The following is a 20,433-nucleotide window of genomic DNA, read 5'->3' on the forward strand; positions in this document are numbered from 1 at the left end:
AAAAAAACAACATTGATATTATTGGATGCAGCAACACACAAAACAGATGATGTATTAGTTGAAATAAAATATTGTCTGTGCTGTGAAGGGAAAGGAACCTCAATTAAAGCACTTCATAAAAGTACTTCCAAGCAGGGAGATGGTCTTTGCCCTTGTAATCAATGGCCATTGATCTTTTGGTTGACTTGTATTTTTCCAGTTTTTCAAGATGTGTGAGGTGGGAAAAGTTGTATGTTGTATGTGAGATGTTAGCTTCTTTTAGGATAATCTGAATGCTGTTCTCCATTGTAAAGGCAGTTAGGAAAATGGTGTTTACTTTCTTTTTATGGAAAATGCATATTCCTAAAGTTGTAAGTCAAGGTAGTAGTAGTGGTGCTGATATATACACTGTTTTGTGGAACCTGTTATCCATGAAGACACATACATAGAATACACTCCTAGGTATTTTCTATCTAGAGAGTTCTAAGAAGACTATACAGTAGGGTTTTTTTTATAGATGATTTTGAAAAAGTGAAGCATCTTGAAACACTTCCTATCATTATAAAATTTTGTATGTCTAATGTGGATAAGGAGATAGAGAGTTGATAACAATTTCAAAGCAAACATACTCCTATTTTGGAAAGATCATACATATTTGTATATAGTAAAGCTATCTCTGGCTGCAATACATGTGGATATATGGCTTGACATGGAATCAGACCAAGTGTGGAATTTGTTCTGTGGCAGATTTTTCCAAGCCTGCAGTAGTTGTTTCTCAAGATAGTGGAGGATTTCATGATGGCTTGAACTGACATTTAAGCATATCCCAGACAGTTAAAATGAGGAAAGATCTAGAGAGAATATGGGTATGGAGAAGTTTGAACATAACAAAGACATTTTTAGGAAGCATGAGCAGTATGGGGTTGAGCATTGTATTTCTGGAAAATTGCACATTGCAGATGTTCCATGAAAAACAACACTCAGTTACAGGATTTCTTGAATGTATTGCTTTGCTGTTAAGGTTCTGCTGATCAGGATAGTCTTGATATTACAGGAAATTGCCCTTCACATCTTAACACCAATAATTCTGGAAGTGTGCTGTCCCAAAACAGACTGCAGTTTGGATTTCTGCACTTTCTTCCTCCTTACAAATACAATGGTCATCTGAGGCAAAGTTGAAATGTAATTTATCACTACACATGATTCAATGACATTCAATCTCTCCCACATCTGTTGGTCATTGCACCATTGAAGATAACATTGCCTATGTTGTGTAGTTAGTGGCAGATGCTATAAGGGAGCAGAAAGAGTGGAATGCTGTCTCCGCAATGTGATGGTGAGGGATGACACAGGATGTTGTAAAGAGGATGATATATCTTGCTCAATGCTGTAGAATGAAACTGTTGAATTCGAATTATCCAATGGTTTTACGCAATTTGCTTATCTTGCTACCCAATAATCATCTCTAGCAGTAGTCTTCCTGGGCTTGCAGAGTTTTTACAGCATTTTTGGACACTCTCTTGCATCCAGTGCTTCCAACAATGTACTTGCATGTCCTAGCCATCTTACTATATATGCTTGTTTGAATTCAGCCATTCTTTATATGTTGTTAAGATCCAAAAAATGAGTCCCAAAAAGATCCCAAAAAAGAATCCAAAAACTGGTCAAGTCTGAGGGATAGTTCATAGGGATTGTCATTCTTATGTAATAAGAAAGCTATCAATAACTGGCTTAGTTTTCCACATGATGAAAGTATCATCTACATATCTTTTATAAATAATGTTCTTTGAAAGGAATAATGGTAGAATATTTTTTTTCTAATAGTTGCACAACCAACTTGCTAAGATCCTCTGAAAGAATATCTGTCTGAATATCTGTACAAAGAATGGCCAAATTCAAACAAGAATATACTACAAACCAAATTATATATACAGTAGAACCTCCATTATCCGGACCTCCATTATCCGGATTTTTGATTATCCGGATTGTTCAAAATAAACAAAAATTTTACAAATTTGCTGATTTGCACTTGGCGAATTACGATACTGTTTATGTACGTGATGGAATGCATAACTGTTTTTGTTTCAACAACGTCTCACCCGGCATAGTGGTAGTAAACTCTTAAATATATTTTACGTAGTAATAAAAATATAACTTGACATACGTATTTATAAATAATTTATATTCAAATTACATCATTTCTATGACCAAGGGCAACGTAAGGCATGGACGACGTGGGCCACCGCCTATGCCTGGCGGTCCGAAGGGCCTCGCGTTTTGAAGGTTTATGCATTACTTAAAAGCCGCGAACGTGATGAAAAAATTTTACTCGTCATAAAACGATAAATAGTTTGTCAAATTTTTATTCATAAAAATGCAGTTTCAACTGCTTTTTATTTTATAAAATCCGTCTTCTTGCGCCACCAGAGGGCCTTTTAAACAATAGGTAGTCTGTTAGCGTTGGTCAGTAGTAGTCCAAATTCAATATGAACGTTTGTTTCTTGAAAATTTGATTACGATTTAAATACAGTACAGTATTCACTTTTAATATTACCTATATGTCATTTTTTAAAATAATAATAATATCAGCATCAATATACAGTAGAACCTCCATTATCCGGACCTCCATTATCCGGATTTTTCCTTATCCGGACTACCTTCATCCCCAATTAGTCCGGATAATCGAGGTTCTACTGTACCATTATTCATCCCAGCAAATTCAGGCAACCTCTACTTACACAAAATAGCTGAATTCAGAGTCCTGACTAAAATAGTGTATAATCACTGCACCAACTTTGCAGACCATATTAGAAGAATTAAAACATTTAAGAGTCCATCATAGCAATGCAAGGTCTGTTTCATAGTTTAGCTTGCACTTATATCAACTGCTTTGACAACTCTTCAGGGCTGGAAGATCTATAGTAAGGAAATGGTGCATTCATATACAGTCGACCCCCCTATAAGATCATAGATACGTTCCATTTTTTAGGAATCCGATTTCTTACGAGTCGTTCCAATCACAGCCTGACACGTGTAAAGTTTACAGACTACGGCTGATTGAAAGGTTTTCTTCCATAAAATTAATCAATTCTAGACTAATCCGACTCAACATTTCCAAAATATGTATATATTTTTTGGAAATAATCCGTATAAACTACGCTATAAACAAAAAATTGTAGGATTACTTACTGAGTATGCACCATTCGACAACCCCATTGCTAAAGCTTGTTTTCGTCGCGAAGCAGCACACCAACCACGGCCGATTTCTGATAACTTATTTTTCTGTGAAAACTTCGTTGAACTTCGGAGACATCATTAATATAAATAATTTTAATCGCCGTTGAATAAGAAATGTTTCTTTCACAAGAAATGTATAAAATTACAGTACTGTATTAGACTTACGGTACCTAATTTACATACTCTACAGACGATAGTTAGCGTAAAAATCTCCGTAGCGTGGCGCCACGCTAGACGGCGGAAATTATATATTTAATTATAACAAAGTTACAATAAGTTAATATATAATTATATGTACAGTACCTAATTTATATATAATTTATATAATACTGTCCAGACGATAGAAATCTCTCCGTAGCGTGGCGCTACGGACAGCGGGAAAGTAGTTCGGCTGCCCGATGACGTTTGAGGTAATTATAGGGGGTTTTTTACTGTTTTTTACGGATACCGTCACAAATTTTTTGCAGTTTTATAGGAATCGTAATTATAGGGACCGTAATTATAGGGGGGTCGACTATAGTGTTGGATTATGATCACAAAATGCACACTTTTTATAAAGAAATGCTGTAACTGTTAATAGAGACACTATTGATAAATAAGTCTAATCCCACTATTTACAAGATGCTTCAAAATGGCAAAGATGCAGTTAACAATTAAGAGTGCCTGGTATATACTGGTATATATAATTAAGAGTGCCTGGTATATACTGGTATATATAATTAAGAGTGCCTGGTATATACTGGTATATACAATTAAGAGTGCCTGGTATTATTCTGGAATCTATTGTCTCTCACTGGAGTTCCAGTGAGAGACAATAGATTCCAGGATAACCTTGAATATATTGGTTCAATCACTCACTCACTCCACAAGAGATTAACTGAACATAAGTATGAAATAACTAATAAGAAACACCACTGCCCTGTCCATATATGCCTTGAATTAAGACATGTAAGCCAACCTATATGAAACCACTCTCATCAGATGATCTCAACATATTTCACCATATTAGAGCATTTGAAGCTCTTGAAATTTTCAAGGCTGAAAAAAGGGAAGCTATGTTAATTTCAGAGACTAAAATAGTTCATATGGCAATCTTTCTATGACAATCCAGATTTGATACATGCTCACTGAGTCTCATTATTTTATATTTTTTTGTATGTTGTATGAATGCAAATATTTCTTTTTTTTTTTTTTTTGAATTTTAAACAATATTTGTAATGTTTATATATACCCAGACCCTAAATTGTGTAATTTTTCTATTTATATATATATTTGAATGGACAGTTATCTTGTGATTCACATGATTAATGGATCCCTTGATGCTACTGCATACATCAAAATTGCATTAATTAAATACAGTGGTACTTCAGTACTCAATTAAACAGTTGTCACTCTCTAAAACGAATTTTTGGTTAATGACAAATATTTTAATTTTGTCATCTGTAAAAAAAGTATTTTATGAAAAAAATGAGTAACTAATTTAAAAAATAAAATGAAACTTTAGAGCTGTCTACCTTTGTCACACAAAATTCTATTCAATCCAGTTTGTTTTTATCACTGAATGCATTCAGAACACAATCATCATGTTGGTGACATACTTAAGATTTGTTGCAAGTTTGTGAGTTATTATTTGTCAATTTTTAGATTTCTTCCTGAAATTTCTTTTCACTAACAGCTGTTGGGCTCCCTGTATGTTTTTTCTCCTTTATTTCAAAATATGCCCGATGTTTAAGAGTAACTTCCCCATACACATTGAGTATTTTTTATTGTTTGTATAACATTATGTTGTTTACAAAACTTAAAAGACATACATAGCATTTTGTCTGCAGACAAAATGCTATGTATTTGATTTTATGCAAACAAAATATGAAGTAAAATTTTAAAATAAGCTTCTAAATATAGTTGTGAAATTTAACACATTAGCAGTAATGTGTTAAATTTCACAATTATCATAATTAAAATACATATTTTTATGGAAATCATTCTCAGTACATAAATAGCAAATTCATTAATACCTTATTTGCTGAGAAAAACATATGTATATTAAGTAAAGACAGCTGTTAAAGCTGTATTAGTTAAAACTATAGGGACCTTGAATAAGTTCTTGCTGTTTTCCAACAGATGGCATTACCCGAACCATGTGTGTGTATTTTTAGATGGTGACACATCTGTAAGGAAATAGAGTAAGTGATCTTGAAATTCAGTATATGTCGTTTTGCCGAAGTGTAAACAACTTATTTTTTCGTTGTGTTAAACATGTTGAGTTTCATGCCAAAAAAGAGTATTTGCAGGGAATTTTATTGCACTATTTTATTCAAAAAAAATCTGCAGCTGAAGCACACAGAATTCTTGTTGAGACTTACGGCGACCATACTCTGTCAGAAATAACATGCAGAGATTGGTTTAGACGCTTCAAAAATAATGATTTTGATGTTGAAGATAAAGAATGATCTGGCGCACCAAAAACGTTTGAAGACAAAGAATTGGAGGTGTTACTTCGTGAAGACTCATGTCAGATGCTAGTTGAACTTGCAGAATCATTAGGAGTTGATCACACAACAGTTTTAAAATGTTTAAAGGATTAGGAATGATTCAAAAGCAAGGACATTGGGTGCAATACAAGTTGAAGCTGAGAGATATCAAATGGCATCTTTTCATGTGTGAACAGCTGCTTCAATGGCAGAAAAGGAAAGGTTTTCTGCATTGTATCGTGACGGGTGATGAAAAATGGATACACTACGATAATCCTAAGCTTAGAAAATCGTGGGTAAGCCTGACCATGCACCAACATCGTCAGCAAAGCCGAATATCCATGGTTCGAAGCTTCTGCTCTGCATTTGGTGGAATCAGCTAGGTGTAGTTTATTATGAGCTGCTCAAACCAAACAAAACCATCACGGGAGATTTCTATCGACTACAATTGATGTGTTTGAGCCAAGCATTGAAGAAAAATGACCGCTATACGAGCAGAGACACAACAAAATGATTTTGCAACATGACAATGCTTGACCACATGTTGCACAACCGGTAAAAATGTACCTTGAAACGCTTAAATGGGAAGTCCTACCCCACCCGCCGTATTCTCCAGACATTGCCTCTTCTGATTATCACTTGTTCTGATTGATGGCACATGGCCTGGCTGAGCAGCACTTCTATTCTTATTAAGATGCCAAAAAATGGGTTGATTCTTGGATAGTCTCAAAAGACGTGTCGTTTTTCCGATGTGGAATTCAAATGGTGTCAGAACGATGGGAGAAAGTAGTGGCTAATGATGGACGATACTTTCAGTGACATGTTTTTTACGACTTTTTTAAAATGAAGTATTAATTTTCACAAAAATACAGCAAAAATTTATTCAAATATATATATATATATATGAGGATTGTTGCAATTAATTTCACATGTTAATCGAATGTTGCATTAAGCAAGGGATACCTATATTCAAAATATTTGAAATATGTTATGTTCTATGACACACCACTTTAAAAAATTTTGAAATACCAGTAAATATTTAATAAGATTTTTAAGGTATTTTGTTAAGTGGTGTGCTGTAGTTATAGTTCCAGTTATTAGAAGTTGTTTGTGTATGTCATGTTCTGTCTTGCATTCCAATTTGGAACATTTGTAAAACCAGATCTTATTTACCTATTAAGAAGAAAGAAAATCAAGCTAAACAAAATATGTACAAATATCAATCACATAGGTAACCTTCACTTCATCTATGTGATTAATTTTAATAGTACATTAATGACAACAAACAGGTCTGTTGTTGTTAATCTACTACTGGAACAAAGCAAAGGTTACCTATGCCTTTAATATTTGATCTTATTTACATATAGAAAATGTTTGTCACATTCTTTCTTATATTAAAGTTTGTTGCTGGAGCTATTTAAGGTTATATTCTGTGTTTGTGTTATATATTGTGAAATTTTTTTCTATTTTAAACAATATATAGCAAAAACTAGAAACTAATTGACAAAATACTTGTCAATTGTAATATAATACGTAGATCATTTACTAAGACATGGCAACAATTTTTGTGCAGGCAAATGCATTGTTATACAAACATTTCAAAATACACATATAAAAAGACACAATGTACTCTACCATTAATGTTTGTTAGATGGGTTATTTGGGAAGTATTGTAGACAAGGGAGGAAAAGCAGAACTGTAACTAGTCGTTTCATTTATTGTATATACTGTACTTTGTAATGTTAATGCATAGTTGCCTAGTCAATACCTGTTTGTGCCACCAACTCCTGCAGAGACCATTGTCTGTTGTCCTCTAAGCATTGAGCAATCACAGCATAAGCAACATTGGTACAAACAGTCCTAGGGTGTCCAGTATGAGATACATCGGCAATTACTACTCTTTCATGTTCAAAAGCTGCTACACCCAGCTTACAACAGTTCTGTATGGGAGAGCATGTTCACTGACAGCTTCTACAAGCTGTACATGACATTCTCTCATGTTTTGACCATGAAGCACTGAAATTTTTACATATGAATGCTATTCCAGTCAACTCGCACCTGTACTGAATAACAGTTGAAAATCAACTGACTTTGCATTCCGCTTCTGTTGATGTTCTGGAACATCCACACCATCTAGCAGTTTCATTGTGTAAGCATCAATACATCTTAGTGTTATAGCTGTACATTGAAAAATATGGATTATGGCATGGGATTCTGCATAAAAAAATATTGCCATGACTTAGTAAGCGACCCACATATATACTTCCAAGATATGAGCTTGATATAAAGAAATGTAAGCAAGTACAAAGCATAAGGCTTTAATACTGTATTTTCACAGAATGATTGGCATGCTGCATAACTGGAGTAGATTAGCATGTCAGTAACACCAGGGTTTCTGGCATGCCGGTTAAGCTGTGACTAAAAAATAAAAATTAATCAGATGTAACAAAATTAGTTGTTAATTAAATGTTAAAGAATAACATTATAATTTGACAGACTTAAAATCAGGAAGATCATTTTTGTTTACAGTGCAATAAAACAATAAATGGCTTATTGACAGTAGTAGTAGTAGTAGTAGGTCAGTCAGTGTGGGCTACACTGACCATCTACCCCCCTCCCGACTTTAAAAATAACACCTTCTTCTCAAATTTCACACAAAGTTGAGGTTAATAGTGTAAGTGGAGATAGTTTATTGCCAATTTCTGAAATTTAATGTGTTTATTTTTGCGGTAGCGTAACTGGTAAGCGCGCCGCACGGCAAGCGGAGGCTGCGGGTTCGAGTCCCGCCCCGGGCCAGTTCTTTTATTCCAGAAGATTCTAAATTTATTTATTGATTTATTTATTTAATTTTAATTATTAATTTACTTAAGAGATGGCGCCTAACGTCTACCTCTAGTGTCAAATTACTTTATTCCAATCATTTAATTAGCCGTATTATAGCCCGATATTTAGGCGATCGTTTGGTGATGTATTTATTTTTGCATTTTAAATCAAAGCACTTTTTTGTTAGACAAACATTTTATATCGTTAGAAGACAAAAATAAACATATAATCATAGTTTTTGGTGTAATGCTGACAGTTTTGCAATTTTAGAATAATAGCATGTTTACATGATGTAACTTGTTTGTTTTTTAATGCACCCTCTAGAGAGGTATGTATAACCTCATTTAAACTGGAATGCCGGTTTTTACCATATGGAAATATCAGATTTCATGGTGTTCCCAGGTAGGTAACATGCCAGACAATCTGCAAAAATACAGTAATGATTTTTATGGAAAGTATTTAGTTATTTTGTGTATAATTTTTATTTAATGCATGCAATGTGCTGGAAAAAAATTTGTTCCTCTCCTGTATTCTAGTTACTTCATATTTATAGCTAAATCAAAATGACTTGGAATGTTACATCAAAATTTCCAATGTAATTTAGATAATTATTCTACAACTGGATAAAGATTTTTTTCATAATTTTCTAAATTTTCTTTATCGTAGATTTACAGAGAGGAATAATTTTTATTTTACATTTTGAAAAAAGCTGTTAACAGGAGTTTTTTTGATGATTATATTTTGTAGTGTTATAACTTATGTATATTTTGTATTTAAATTTATTAATCATTAAATAAAAATGAACAAAAATATTATTTATTATAAATAAATGATTTATATTTAATTAACTTTCTGTTTTATAAAAATTTATTTTCAGTTTCTAATTGTGATATCATTCGTTCGTATGCTGCTTCTAAAGGACTTATAGCAACCTTTCGAAATCTTCCATTAAATACTAGAGAATTGCCATATACTTACATTTCTATGTTAGTGATTGATGGACAAAAATTTAATTCATATCCTAATGATAAACCGACTATTGACGAAGCTGAAGAAGAGGCTGCTCGAGTTGCTGTGGAATCTTTGGATTTAAGGCCAGGTAAATCTGTGTGTACTAAAACTACAAGATACGTACAAATCCAAAAATTACCATTAAACAGAGAGACTTTAATTATTACAATTTTCTAATAATTAATACAAATGAAATTTTAACTATGAAGTGAAATTGTATAATTTATGGAAAAGATTTACTAACAACAACATAACTTTAGATGTATATGTATTCAAATTCTTAATTTTCTGTATGAATTGTTTTGTAATATTATCATATTGTCATTCATTTAATTTTCTAGTTTTATATTAAACAATTGTATTTTTAAAAATTTCAATATTAATAACAATAACTTGTTCATTTAAATTAAAATGAGTTGGTATAAATATTCCTACATTAATTTAATGAATAATACAAGCAGTGCATTAAATGTTAATTTTTTTTAAATATAATAAATACAAAAGAATTCTGACTTTTTGCTTAAAACAATATTGAAATTCTTTGAATGATTTGAAAATATGAAAATAAATATAGGTATGCTTTAAAAATAAGAATGACCAGTATTATTCTAACAGTATATTAAATGATATAATATTATAACAGTAGATTAAATGATCACTGCAAATAAGTTTTTTAAAAATAAAATCTTGTCTTTTATTTTTAATAAAATTCTTTTTATGTTCATAATCAGTTGTTGCAGTAATAGATCTTGGGCATAATGTGAAAGATTCCTATGACTTTCTAAATAGTTAGAGAAAGAGCTTTCATCCTTGTAATTTTGAAATAGTTGTCTGTTTGACCATTTAGTTAAACAAGTCACACAACATTTTAAGTTTTTCAGTACAGTTCTTCTTTTAATAATAATTAATAAATCTTTGATACAATTATTTAAGCATAGAAAGTTAGACTCATCGGAGGAGCATATGAATGCACGCCCTACTAACTGTTACAGTTAATTAACGCTCTTTGTAGAGAAACTTTTCCTATTAACTACTGAGCAGGTCAGTAACCTCTCGCAACCATCGCGAATCCCAGAGAGATTCATTTATATTTTATTTGACAGCATAAAAATATATTTATATAAGTTTCAGTTTTAAATTCTAAGACAATAATGAACATATCAATGTTCATCTTGAACTTAATATAATACAATGAAAAGATGTTTTGATGGCTTAATGTAGCTTACTTTTTATAACAGAATATATTCTTTTATTCTTTTTTTCACATTTTTAAAAATTTAAATGTTGAATAAGAATGCATTTTAAAAATCATTATTNGAACACCAAAATTTGTACATTCACTTAATGCCAAATTAAGTAGCATAATAAATAACTGTATGTGTTTAAACCTTTCAATAAACACAAAATATATACGCAAGTATTTTCAACAAGGCATTACCGTCTTCATCAGGCAAAAAATTTTTTATAAAATGGCATATCAAACAAAAATTTTTCAAAAGTGTTAGATAATAGCTTTTTTAAAAAATTTTTTAATTAAAGAAACACAAGTTTTAAAATTTTTCTCTTATGTGCTTAAATACTTAATGTGCATTTTAATGGTTTTTAAAGTTTCAATTAAATGTGAGACAAATTGTTAAAAACTTGACATAAAATGAAAAAGTTACTCATACATAGGAGCCACCACCGGAAAGCCTATTACCATCTATCAGAACACCAAGATAACATTTTAAGTAATAGATACTCTACAGAACTTACCAAGAAGGTTTTAGAACATAATTATGATATGATTGGAAGCATCATTATTGAGATACTGTTTGGACTGGAGAGGCATTTTTATCTGGAAAATCTTATACATGTATATAGCAAGTATGGATTCCTGTAATACATCAACGCTTGACTTCCTGGATCTTTGTGTGTCACTTTAAATTGTAAAAAACATAATTTTGTAGCTATGGTAGTATATGCCTGATTAAATTTAAAATTATTATTTTAATTTTTATAATTTTTAAAAAGTTATTAATCTTATAACTTTTTCCATTTTAAGCCAAGTTTTTATTAACAATTTGTGTTCCTTTGCATTTAATCAAAACTTTAAAGATCATTAAAAGGCACATTAAGTATTTATGCATGTAAGAGAAAAAGTTTAAACTAGTGTTCTCTTAATTAAAAAATTTTATATAAAGTTATTATCTAGCCCTTTTAAAAAATGTTGTTTGANAGATAATAGCTTTTTTAAAAAATTTTTTAATTAAAGAAACACAAGTTTTAAAATTTTTCTCTTATGTGCTTAAATACTTAATGTGCATTTTAATGGTTTTTAAAGTTTCAATTAAATGTGAGACAAATTGTTAAAAACTTGACATAAAATGAAAAAGTTACTCATACATAGGAGCCACCACCGGAAAGCCTATTACCATCTATCAGAACACCAAGATAACATTTTAAGTAATAGATACTCTACAGAACTTACCAAGAAGGTTTTAGAACATAATTATGATATGATTGGAAGCATCATTATTGAGATACTGTTTGGACTGGAGAGGCATTTTTATCTGGAAAATCTTATACATGTATATAGCAAGTATGGATTCCTGTAATACATCAACGCTTGACTTCCTGGATCTTTGTGTGTCACTTTAAATTGTAAAAAACATAATTTTGTAGCTATGGTAGTATATGCCTGATTAAATTTAAAATTATTATTTTAATTTTTATAATTTTTAAAAAGTTATTAATCTTATAACTTTTTCCATTTTAAGCCAAGTTTTTATTAACAATTTGTGTTCCTTTGCATTTAATCAAAACTTTAAAGATCATTAAAAGGCACATTAAGTATTTATGCATGTAAGAGAAAAAGTTTAAACTAGTGTTCTCTTAATTAAAAAATTTTATATAAAGTTATTATCTAGCCCTTTTAAAAATGTTGTTTGATATTCCATTCTACAAAAAATTTTTTGCCTCATGAAGATGGTAATGCCCTGTTGAAAGTACTTGCATATACAGTAGACCCCCCCCCTTATAACGCATAGGTACATTCCTTGTTATATGAATTTCACGTTGTAGGAATCCTTAAATACACGAGCCAATCGCAGCCTGACACGTGAAGTTTAGGGACTATGGCTGTTTGAAAGGTTTTCTTCCATAAAATTAATTGATTCTAGACTAATTCGATTTAACATTTCCAAAACACGTATAATTTTTTGGGAATAATACGTATAAACTATGCTATAAACAAAAAATTGTAGGATTGCTTACTGAGTGTGCACCGTTCGACGTCACCATTGCTTAAGCTTGTTTTCATTGCAGAGCAGCACACCAAACGGTGGCTGCGATTTCTGATGTTATTTTCTGCGAAAAATTCGTTGAACTTTGGAGACATCATTAATAGAAATAATTTTTATGGTTGTTGAATAAGAAATGTTTCTTTCACAAGAAATGTATAAAATTACAGTGCTGTATTAGACTTACGGTACCTAATTTACATACTGTACAGACGGTAGTAAACTCAACTTACTCGCCTAAACTCTCCATAGCGTGGCGCTGGACGCCGGAAAGTATATATATAATTATAATAAAGTTATAATAAATTAAGTTAATATATAATTATATATACAGTACCTAATTTATATATAATTAATATATAATTATATGTACGGTACCTAATTTATTTATAATTTACCCACCTAAACTCTCCGTAGCGTGGTGCTGGATGGCGGAAAGTAGTTCAGCTGCTCGTCCGCGATGATGAGTTGGTGATGACGTTTTACTGCGTTTTAAGTGTCCCTTTTAGCGTCTTTATACGAATATTGTTGCAATTTTTTCGCCACATTATAAGAATCTCCGTTATAGGAACCCGCGTTATAGGGGGGTCTACTGTATGTATATATATATACATACATACAACTATGTTTTTGTATTTAAACCCTTTAAAAAATAAACAATATATATATTGTTTATTTTTGCTAAGTAACATAATATATTATGTTACTTAGCAAATTGATATTTGTGCTTAGAAAACTTTACTGGTTTTGTTTTATTATATGTTTTTACTCAAAGTTACTTAAGGTTGCAAATTATTAATGTATTCATTTTTACTTTCCCGGCTGTTATCTAACAGGGAAAAAGTATGATGATCAGCCAAAAACCAAACTCCAACATTTATACATTTTTGAACTCAGGACCAATGAAATGCTGAGAAATGGAAAAAAGTTGGGAGTTTTTCTGTATATATGGATGTTAGTGTGTGTAGAAAGCATGAATTTTTACTAACTTTGAAGCTTAATATCACCTGTTCCTTTTGTCAAAAATTTCTGAATTTTTTCATGAAGGTTTGTATATTAGGGGAAAATGTTTCTACAGATTTTCAGGAAAATTGACCATTGGTTTGAGAGAGATGACCCCATCCCCTTAATATCTTGTGAAGCATTCTGAAGATTTATAAAGGTAATGGTAGCAATTATTAAGGATGGAAACAAATGAAGAATGTGGGAAAGTTCAACAAAAACGTTGCTAGCTTTTTAAAAATTTAATATAATTTTTACTATATAAATTTACTATAATTTTTCTCAGTTTCTTTCAAATGTGTTTTGTTTCAAAAATATCCTAAAACTACATTCCTTTAAAACATCTTAAACATCTTTAAAATCTTTAAAACAAACATACATGATGATATGTTTGTTTTAAAGATTTGACGCCAAATGTTCAGGTGCACTCTTCTGTTTTTACAACCTTTACTTCAACCTGCCATTTTTCATTAACTATAGATTTCTGTTTTCACTTCTATACTTGCTGTCATTCATACTATTGATATTTTTGCTTTTTGATTAAATCATCTTTTGTCTTATATAACTTATGTCTTTAAGTTTTCTCATTAAAAATTTAAAAAACTAAGATTTTTAAGAATTTAAGATGTTTATAACTTTATTAAAAGGAAGTGCATTAGGATTCTGCAACAATTACCTAAAAATCAAATGATTTGAATGTTGTAAAATGCATTGTTTTGGAACAAACTATGTGAAATGCAATGCATAAATTTTAGGATGGAGCCTTGTGATAGAATTTTAAAGATTCAAATTGCAGAATTTGGTTGGAAACAAATGAAGAAACCAGATGCAATAATATACAGTTGGGTTACTTTTGTTTATATTTTTATTAAAAACTATAGAGTTGGGCAACCATTGGAATAGGCAGTAGAATAGAGTAAAAGAGAAACTTTAGAAAATCAGATGATGGAAGTTGTAGCACTCTACAGAGTAATCAACAAACTTCAAATTAGACTTAAATGTGAGTGACTAGAGCAGAGGAAGACACTGATTAGTATCAATAGTGAGACAGTTAATACATCTCAATTGGGAGATAGATTCAACAATCAATGTTTCAAAATGCAAGGTTGGTACGTTTCCTGATTTCCTTTCAGGAAGAGTCATATGTAGCTTGTGAAGTTGATAATAATGTTTACATACAATCTTGCTAAAACAATCTGTAAATAAATGTTTTTATTATCATTTTAATACAAATGACTATAAATTTTAGAAAAAACCAGTGATGATTCAGAATCATAAATCAAGAAGGTAACTGAATAACACACAGGGTTCCTATCAACTTGGAAAGTCAGGTATTTTCATTAGTGTTCAAAAAAGTCATAGAAAGTCATGGAATTTGTTTTCTTGACTGCTTTATTGATTTTTTTCTCACAATATGCTTAATTAACCAAGTGTAGCTGTCTCTAGATGACAAGAAGTAATGTGGTGTGATGCAACTTACAAAATGGGGTGCAGAATATCTTCAGGACCCAAAATTTCTCCTAAACATACTCAGAATTTCCCCAAAAATCATTGCACACAAAATAAAAACATAATTTATGAACTTGTTAATAATTATCACCTAGTTTGGAAAATTCAAATTAAATCACACATATAATTAAATAGCTCTATCATATAATTAGCCATGTAACACTAAACTGATAAGTTAACATAAAAAGATTTTAGAATAAAAGAATGCTTTAATTTAAGCACATGTTTTCATTATCATAGGATAGCTTATATAATTATAATAACGTGTTGATTAATAGAAATAAAATAGATGTAGGTGCCATGAATGATTATTTTTATTTTTAGCATAGACAGAAATTAATGGACCTTTTGACATCCAAAAACAAAAAATGTATTTATGACAATGATTTCAGAATGAATTTTTATAAGGCTCAAAAATTTCAGTTAAGGATGAACTTCAAGTAATGAACACCAAAAAACAATACTTTAGAAAGAAACTTTCAGATTTGGCAAGAAAATTTTCATATTATTGAAATTATTTTCTCACCATGGCTGTTTTGTCTAACTTCAAAAACACTTATTTACACTATTTAACTTAAATTATTTTAACTAAAGTTAATAATTTAAAAAGTTAATAGGAAAACTTACATATATTTACAATTTAAATAATTTCATTAAAACATTATAACTTTTTGAAATTACTTGAAATTTTAAAAAAACACAAGCTCGATTTGGGTCCTGGTAATTAATACTGGCTTTCTTATGTGCTTAGTTCACCAATGGCTGAGTGGATAAAATACTGATAGTTAGTTGCAGGTTTGCATTTCACTAATCATCTGGTTACATATGTATGTGAATGAAACCCAGAAAACTAACACCTAAATAGAGTCAGTTTCCTATAGAAAGTTCTCCTGGGAGTTCTCTCTCCTTGACAAATTGTTGAAATGTTGCATTGCCTTTTCCCATCAATGTTTCCATTCTGAGGNTTAAGCACATGTTTTCATTATCATAGGATAGCTTATATAATTATAATAACGTGTTGATTAATAGAAATAAAATAGATGTAGGTGCCATGAATGATTATTTTTATTTTTAGCATAGACAGAAATTAATGGACCTTTTGACATCCAAAAACAAAAAATGTATTTATGACAATGATTTCAGAATGAATTTTTATAAGGCTCAAAAATTTCAGTTAAGGATGAACTTCAAGTAATGAACACCAAAAAACAATACTTTAGAAAGAAACTTTCAGATTTGGCAAGAAAATTTTCATATTATTGAAATTATTTTCTCACCATGGCTGTTTTGTCTAACTTCAAAAACACTTATTTACACTATTTAACTTAAATTATTTTAACTAAAGTTAATAATTTAAAAAGTTAATAGGAAAACTTACATATATTTACAATTTAAATAATTTCATTAAAACATTATAACTTTTTGAAATTACTTGAAATTTTAAAAAAACACAAGCTCGATTTGGGTCCTGGTAATTAATACTGGCTTTCTTATGTGCTTAGTTCACCAATGGCTGAGTGGATAAAATACTGATAGTTAGTTGCAGGTTTGCATTTCACTAATCATCTGGTTACATATGTATGTGAATGAAACCCAGAAAACTAACACCTAAATAGAGTCAGTTTCCTATAGAAAGTTCTCCTGGGAGTTCTCTCTCCTTGACAAATTGTTGAAATGTTGCATTGCCTTTTCCCATCAATGTTTCCATTCTGAGGAACTTAACTGCTTTTTTCATCTGATATCATTTGAAGCATTATCTGAAAACACTGAAAATGTTTGCACTGTATGTAGGTCTGAACAGTAGAAATTCTCTCATCCAGATATTTGAGATAAATTGGATGCCAGATTTCTCAACAATATGTGGTTTACAGATCTCTGTAGGTCTGAAAATGTGTTGACAGGGATCCTTGAGTTTATAGAAGAAAAAAGAAACATATTATATTGTTCAAATTAAAATAAAGATACACAGCTGATGAAGATGACTATGACAGTGAAATGTTGACAGTATGTGGGTTGTGTATAATAGAAATGTAAAGAATAACAAGATCTATTCATCAATTTTTCTACATTTTTTTTACAATTTTATATTTAATAAGTAAGTCTTATTATAAATAAAACTTATTAATCTATTTTATTGTAAGAATGTATTTTAAAATCNTTCCGCCTTAGGGGCGTTTAGTCATAATCCAACGAACAATAGCTTCGCGCCACTGGCAACTCGACCAATCACATGTATGGTACAAATACATGTGATTGTATTTGTACAATCACATGACTGTATTTGTCCGTTACAGTCGCGTGGAGTAGGGTCGAAGTCGGAGGTGAATCACTCAGATACTAGGTTAACAACTAATAACCGTTTATTTGAAAAGAAAAAAAAAACAGGATTACATGATATATACATCGTACTATGTTCAAATAACTGATCTACAGTAGGTGGTCGCGAGAGTAAGCGTTTACAGGATATTGCGCGTAGACGTAAATACCTGAAGTTTGATTGATCCGCTAGTAGACTTGATAACCTTTTTGTCCTAGGAATAGAGGTGAAATCTAGAATTGTCCCCGGTTTTGGCGACAAAGTTAGTTCTATTAGGAGGCACAGCGCAAATGTGATGGGTTAAAAAGCTGGCGAGGACTTTTGTTAGAAGACTTTTAGCATCAACAACATTTAAAACGAGATGTTCTCAAGTAAAAGTTGATAGTTATCGAACGACAATCATTAATTTTATATTTTTATATGATTATATATAAAATTGTATTATTTTCGGTTTCCCACAAAAGTTTAATTTTATTAATAGATTATACAGCATTACTCAAGTAAATTACAACAAAATACATAACAGGGGGTTTACTAGACTTCAAGTCTATTTTTTTTCAGTTCGAAGAATCATCATAAAATCGAAATTTTTATTCAGCTTTATACGGACACGAAACACGAGAATATTAGATTTTCGAATACATATTACTGTTAACATAAATGTATATGCAAGGAATGTTCCGCGATAACTCGTCTCCTCAGCGACAGACAGGAGGAAAAATCACGAAATTCGGTGAAAACTCCCAAAGTTTTACATTAAATTTTGTGGCGACGCAACAATAAAACTCTGATAATTTGTTGCGAGCGGTTGGATTGTAAGTCAGTGCGATTAAAAGTGATTTATTTCCAGCGTTTTTCTAAGTTTTGTATTATCTGTAGCGACTTTATCGGTAAGTTCAGACCACGAAATTTCTAAATTTAGGTATTTTGAACACTGTAAAGCCTAATATCACAATTAGTGGCAATGATTTTCGGACAAACCTCCATTTACATAACAATTGATCGGTTTGGTCACAGAGACGACGAATGGGGTATTTCCACTTATTTTAGAAGATACTTTTCACCCTTTTTATTGTTAATTTTCATTTAGTCTAAATTAAATCGAATTGTTAAAGATCTATAATTGTTAAAGCAAAATAGAAATTAAACGACTATAACAAAGCAAGGCGACTTATATTATACAGACGTTTATACTGTATTTAAACCGTCTGCTAACAAGTTTTACAATAAACAGTAGAAAGTGGCTACTCGTATGCACTGGAAGTCAACGTTAAACTTCAATAGAGAATCAAATAAAACATATTGTAGTCAGTATACGTGCAAACACGAATAATAGTTATTTCAACAATTAAATTTGTTAATAGAATTGTGTTAATTGTAAAAATTTTTTATATTTAATAAAACTTAATACAAAATGTAATAAATGTTCGAAGATTCGATATTTATCAAAATAAATATTAAAAAATTACACATTTTTAGATTCATTTATAATTGTAGAAAACAAATTAAAAATATTTTTGCATCAGAATCTAAATTGTTTTGCATGGGAACGGGTGCACTGAATTCGAAAATTACCATGAAAATGCTCTATCGCGTAAGGTTTAGATATTACAGGTATATTTCAGTATGTAGGGAAATAAAGTTTACGACTTAAAAAGTTTTTGTTAAATGCGTAAATTAAACGTCTAGAGTCGATCACACAATATAAATGGAAGACTACTTATTGATTCCTTAACCTACATTTCGAAATATCTTAATTAATTAAGGCTAATTGGTAACTGCTTTGTTTATGCATACAATCTCCAGCACAAGTATGATTTTTCTACAAATTAATTATTTTCTAAAAATTCTAGAAAACAGAAGTAGATTCTTTTGCATTAGAATCCTATTTAATTTTTTTATTAAGGAAAGATGCAGAAATTTGAAAATAGAATTTGTTAATTTTCTACGAATTTTTTACAACTAAAACTTCACAGAAATCATAGAATCCATACGTAGCACTTGAAAATTAGCTGTGATGTTTAATATATATATTATATTATGAGACACCATGAAGTGTTGATACTAGACATTGGTCTTTTTCACATCCACTTTATTTTCTGAAAGACGGACACGGTTTCAACATAGAGAATATATTATATAAGAATAAACTTTATTCGGTTTAAGTCAAGAAAAAGTTCACTTATGAAATTTTTAATATACTTTCTTTAGAATCTTAATTTCACTAATTAGAATATTTATTTAATATCCTGTTAGATTTTTATGTTAGTTTTCTCAGAGTATTTCGGATATAATCATTATAATATATTAATTATACGCATTTAATATGTATGTAAATTCTGAACTTTTTCTTTACATTATGTTTGTCTGTTGTCATGACTGAAGACTCAGCTAATGAGTAAAATCCCGAATGAAAATATATACTTCGAGGAACAAAAATAATCAGAAAACGGCGACATTTTACTTTTATAATTTGTTCTTTTCTCCCGTTTGAAGAACGTACAGTAGAACCTCGATTATCCGGACTAATTGGGGATGAAGGTAGTCCGGATAAGGAAAAATCCGGATAATCGAAACAGATACTTTGTCTTTTAATGATAATACAACACGTTTTCTTTTCGATGACATATCGGTAATATTAAAAGTAAATACTGTATTTAAATCGTGATCAAATTTTCAAGAAACAAACGTTCGTATTGAATTTGGACTACTACTGACCAACGCTAACAGACTACCTATTGTTTAAAAGGCCCTCTGGTGGCGCAAGAAGACGGATTTTATAAAATAAAAAGCAGTTGAAACT

At 30.6% G+C, this 20,433-nt stretch overlaps 1 protein-coding gene across 1 annotated transcript in view; it reads left to right on the forward strand.

The window, feature by feature from the left end:
* The window catches only part of LOC111623331, a 49,987-nt gene extending 40,192 nt beyond the window's left edge, over positions 1 to 9,795 (forward strand). Inside the window, exon 5 of the mRNA XM_023365866.1 lies at positions 9,388 to 9,795. Within this exon, the coding sequence (XP_023221634.1) occupies positions 9,388 to 9,698 (311 nt within the window). The 3' untranslated portion in view covers positions 9,699 to 9,795. The remainder of the gene's footprint in view (positions 1 to 9,387) is intronic.
* The last annotated feature ends 10,638 nt before the right edge of the window (positions 9,796 to 20,433 follow it).

Source organism: Centruroides sculpturatus, unplaced genomic scaffold, assembly GCF_000671375.1.
Source record: "Centruroides sculpturatus isolate CEXI.00-Female unplaced genomic scaffold, Cexi_2.0 scaffold339, whole genome shotgun sequence".
NCBI lineage: Eukaryota > Metazoa > Arthropoda > Arachnida > Scorpiones > Buthidae > Centruroides > Centruroides sculpturatus.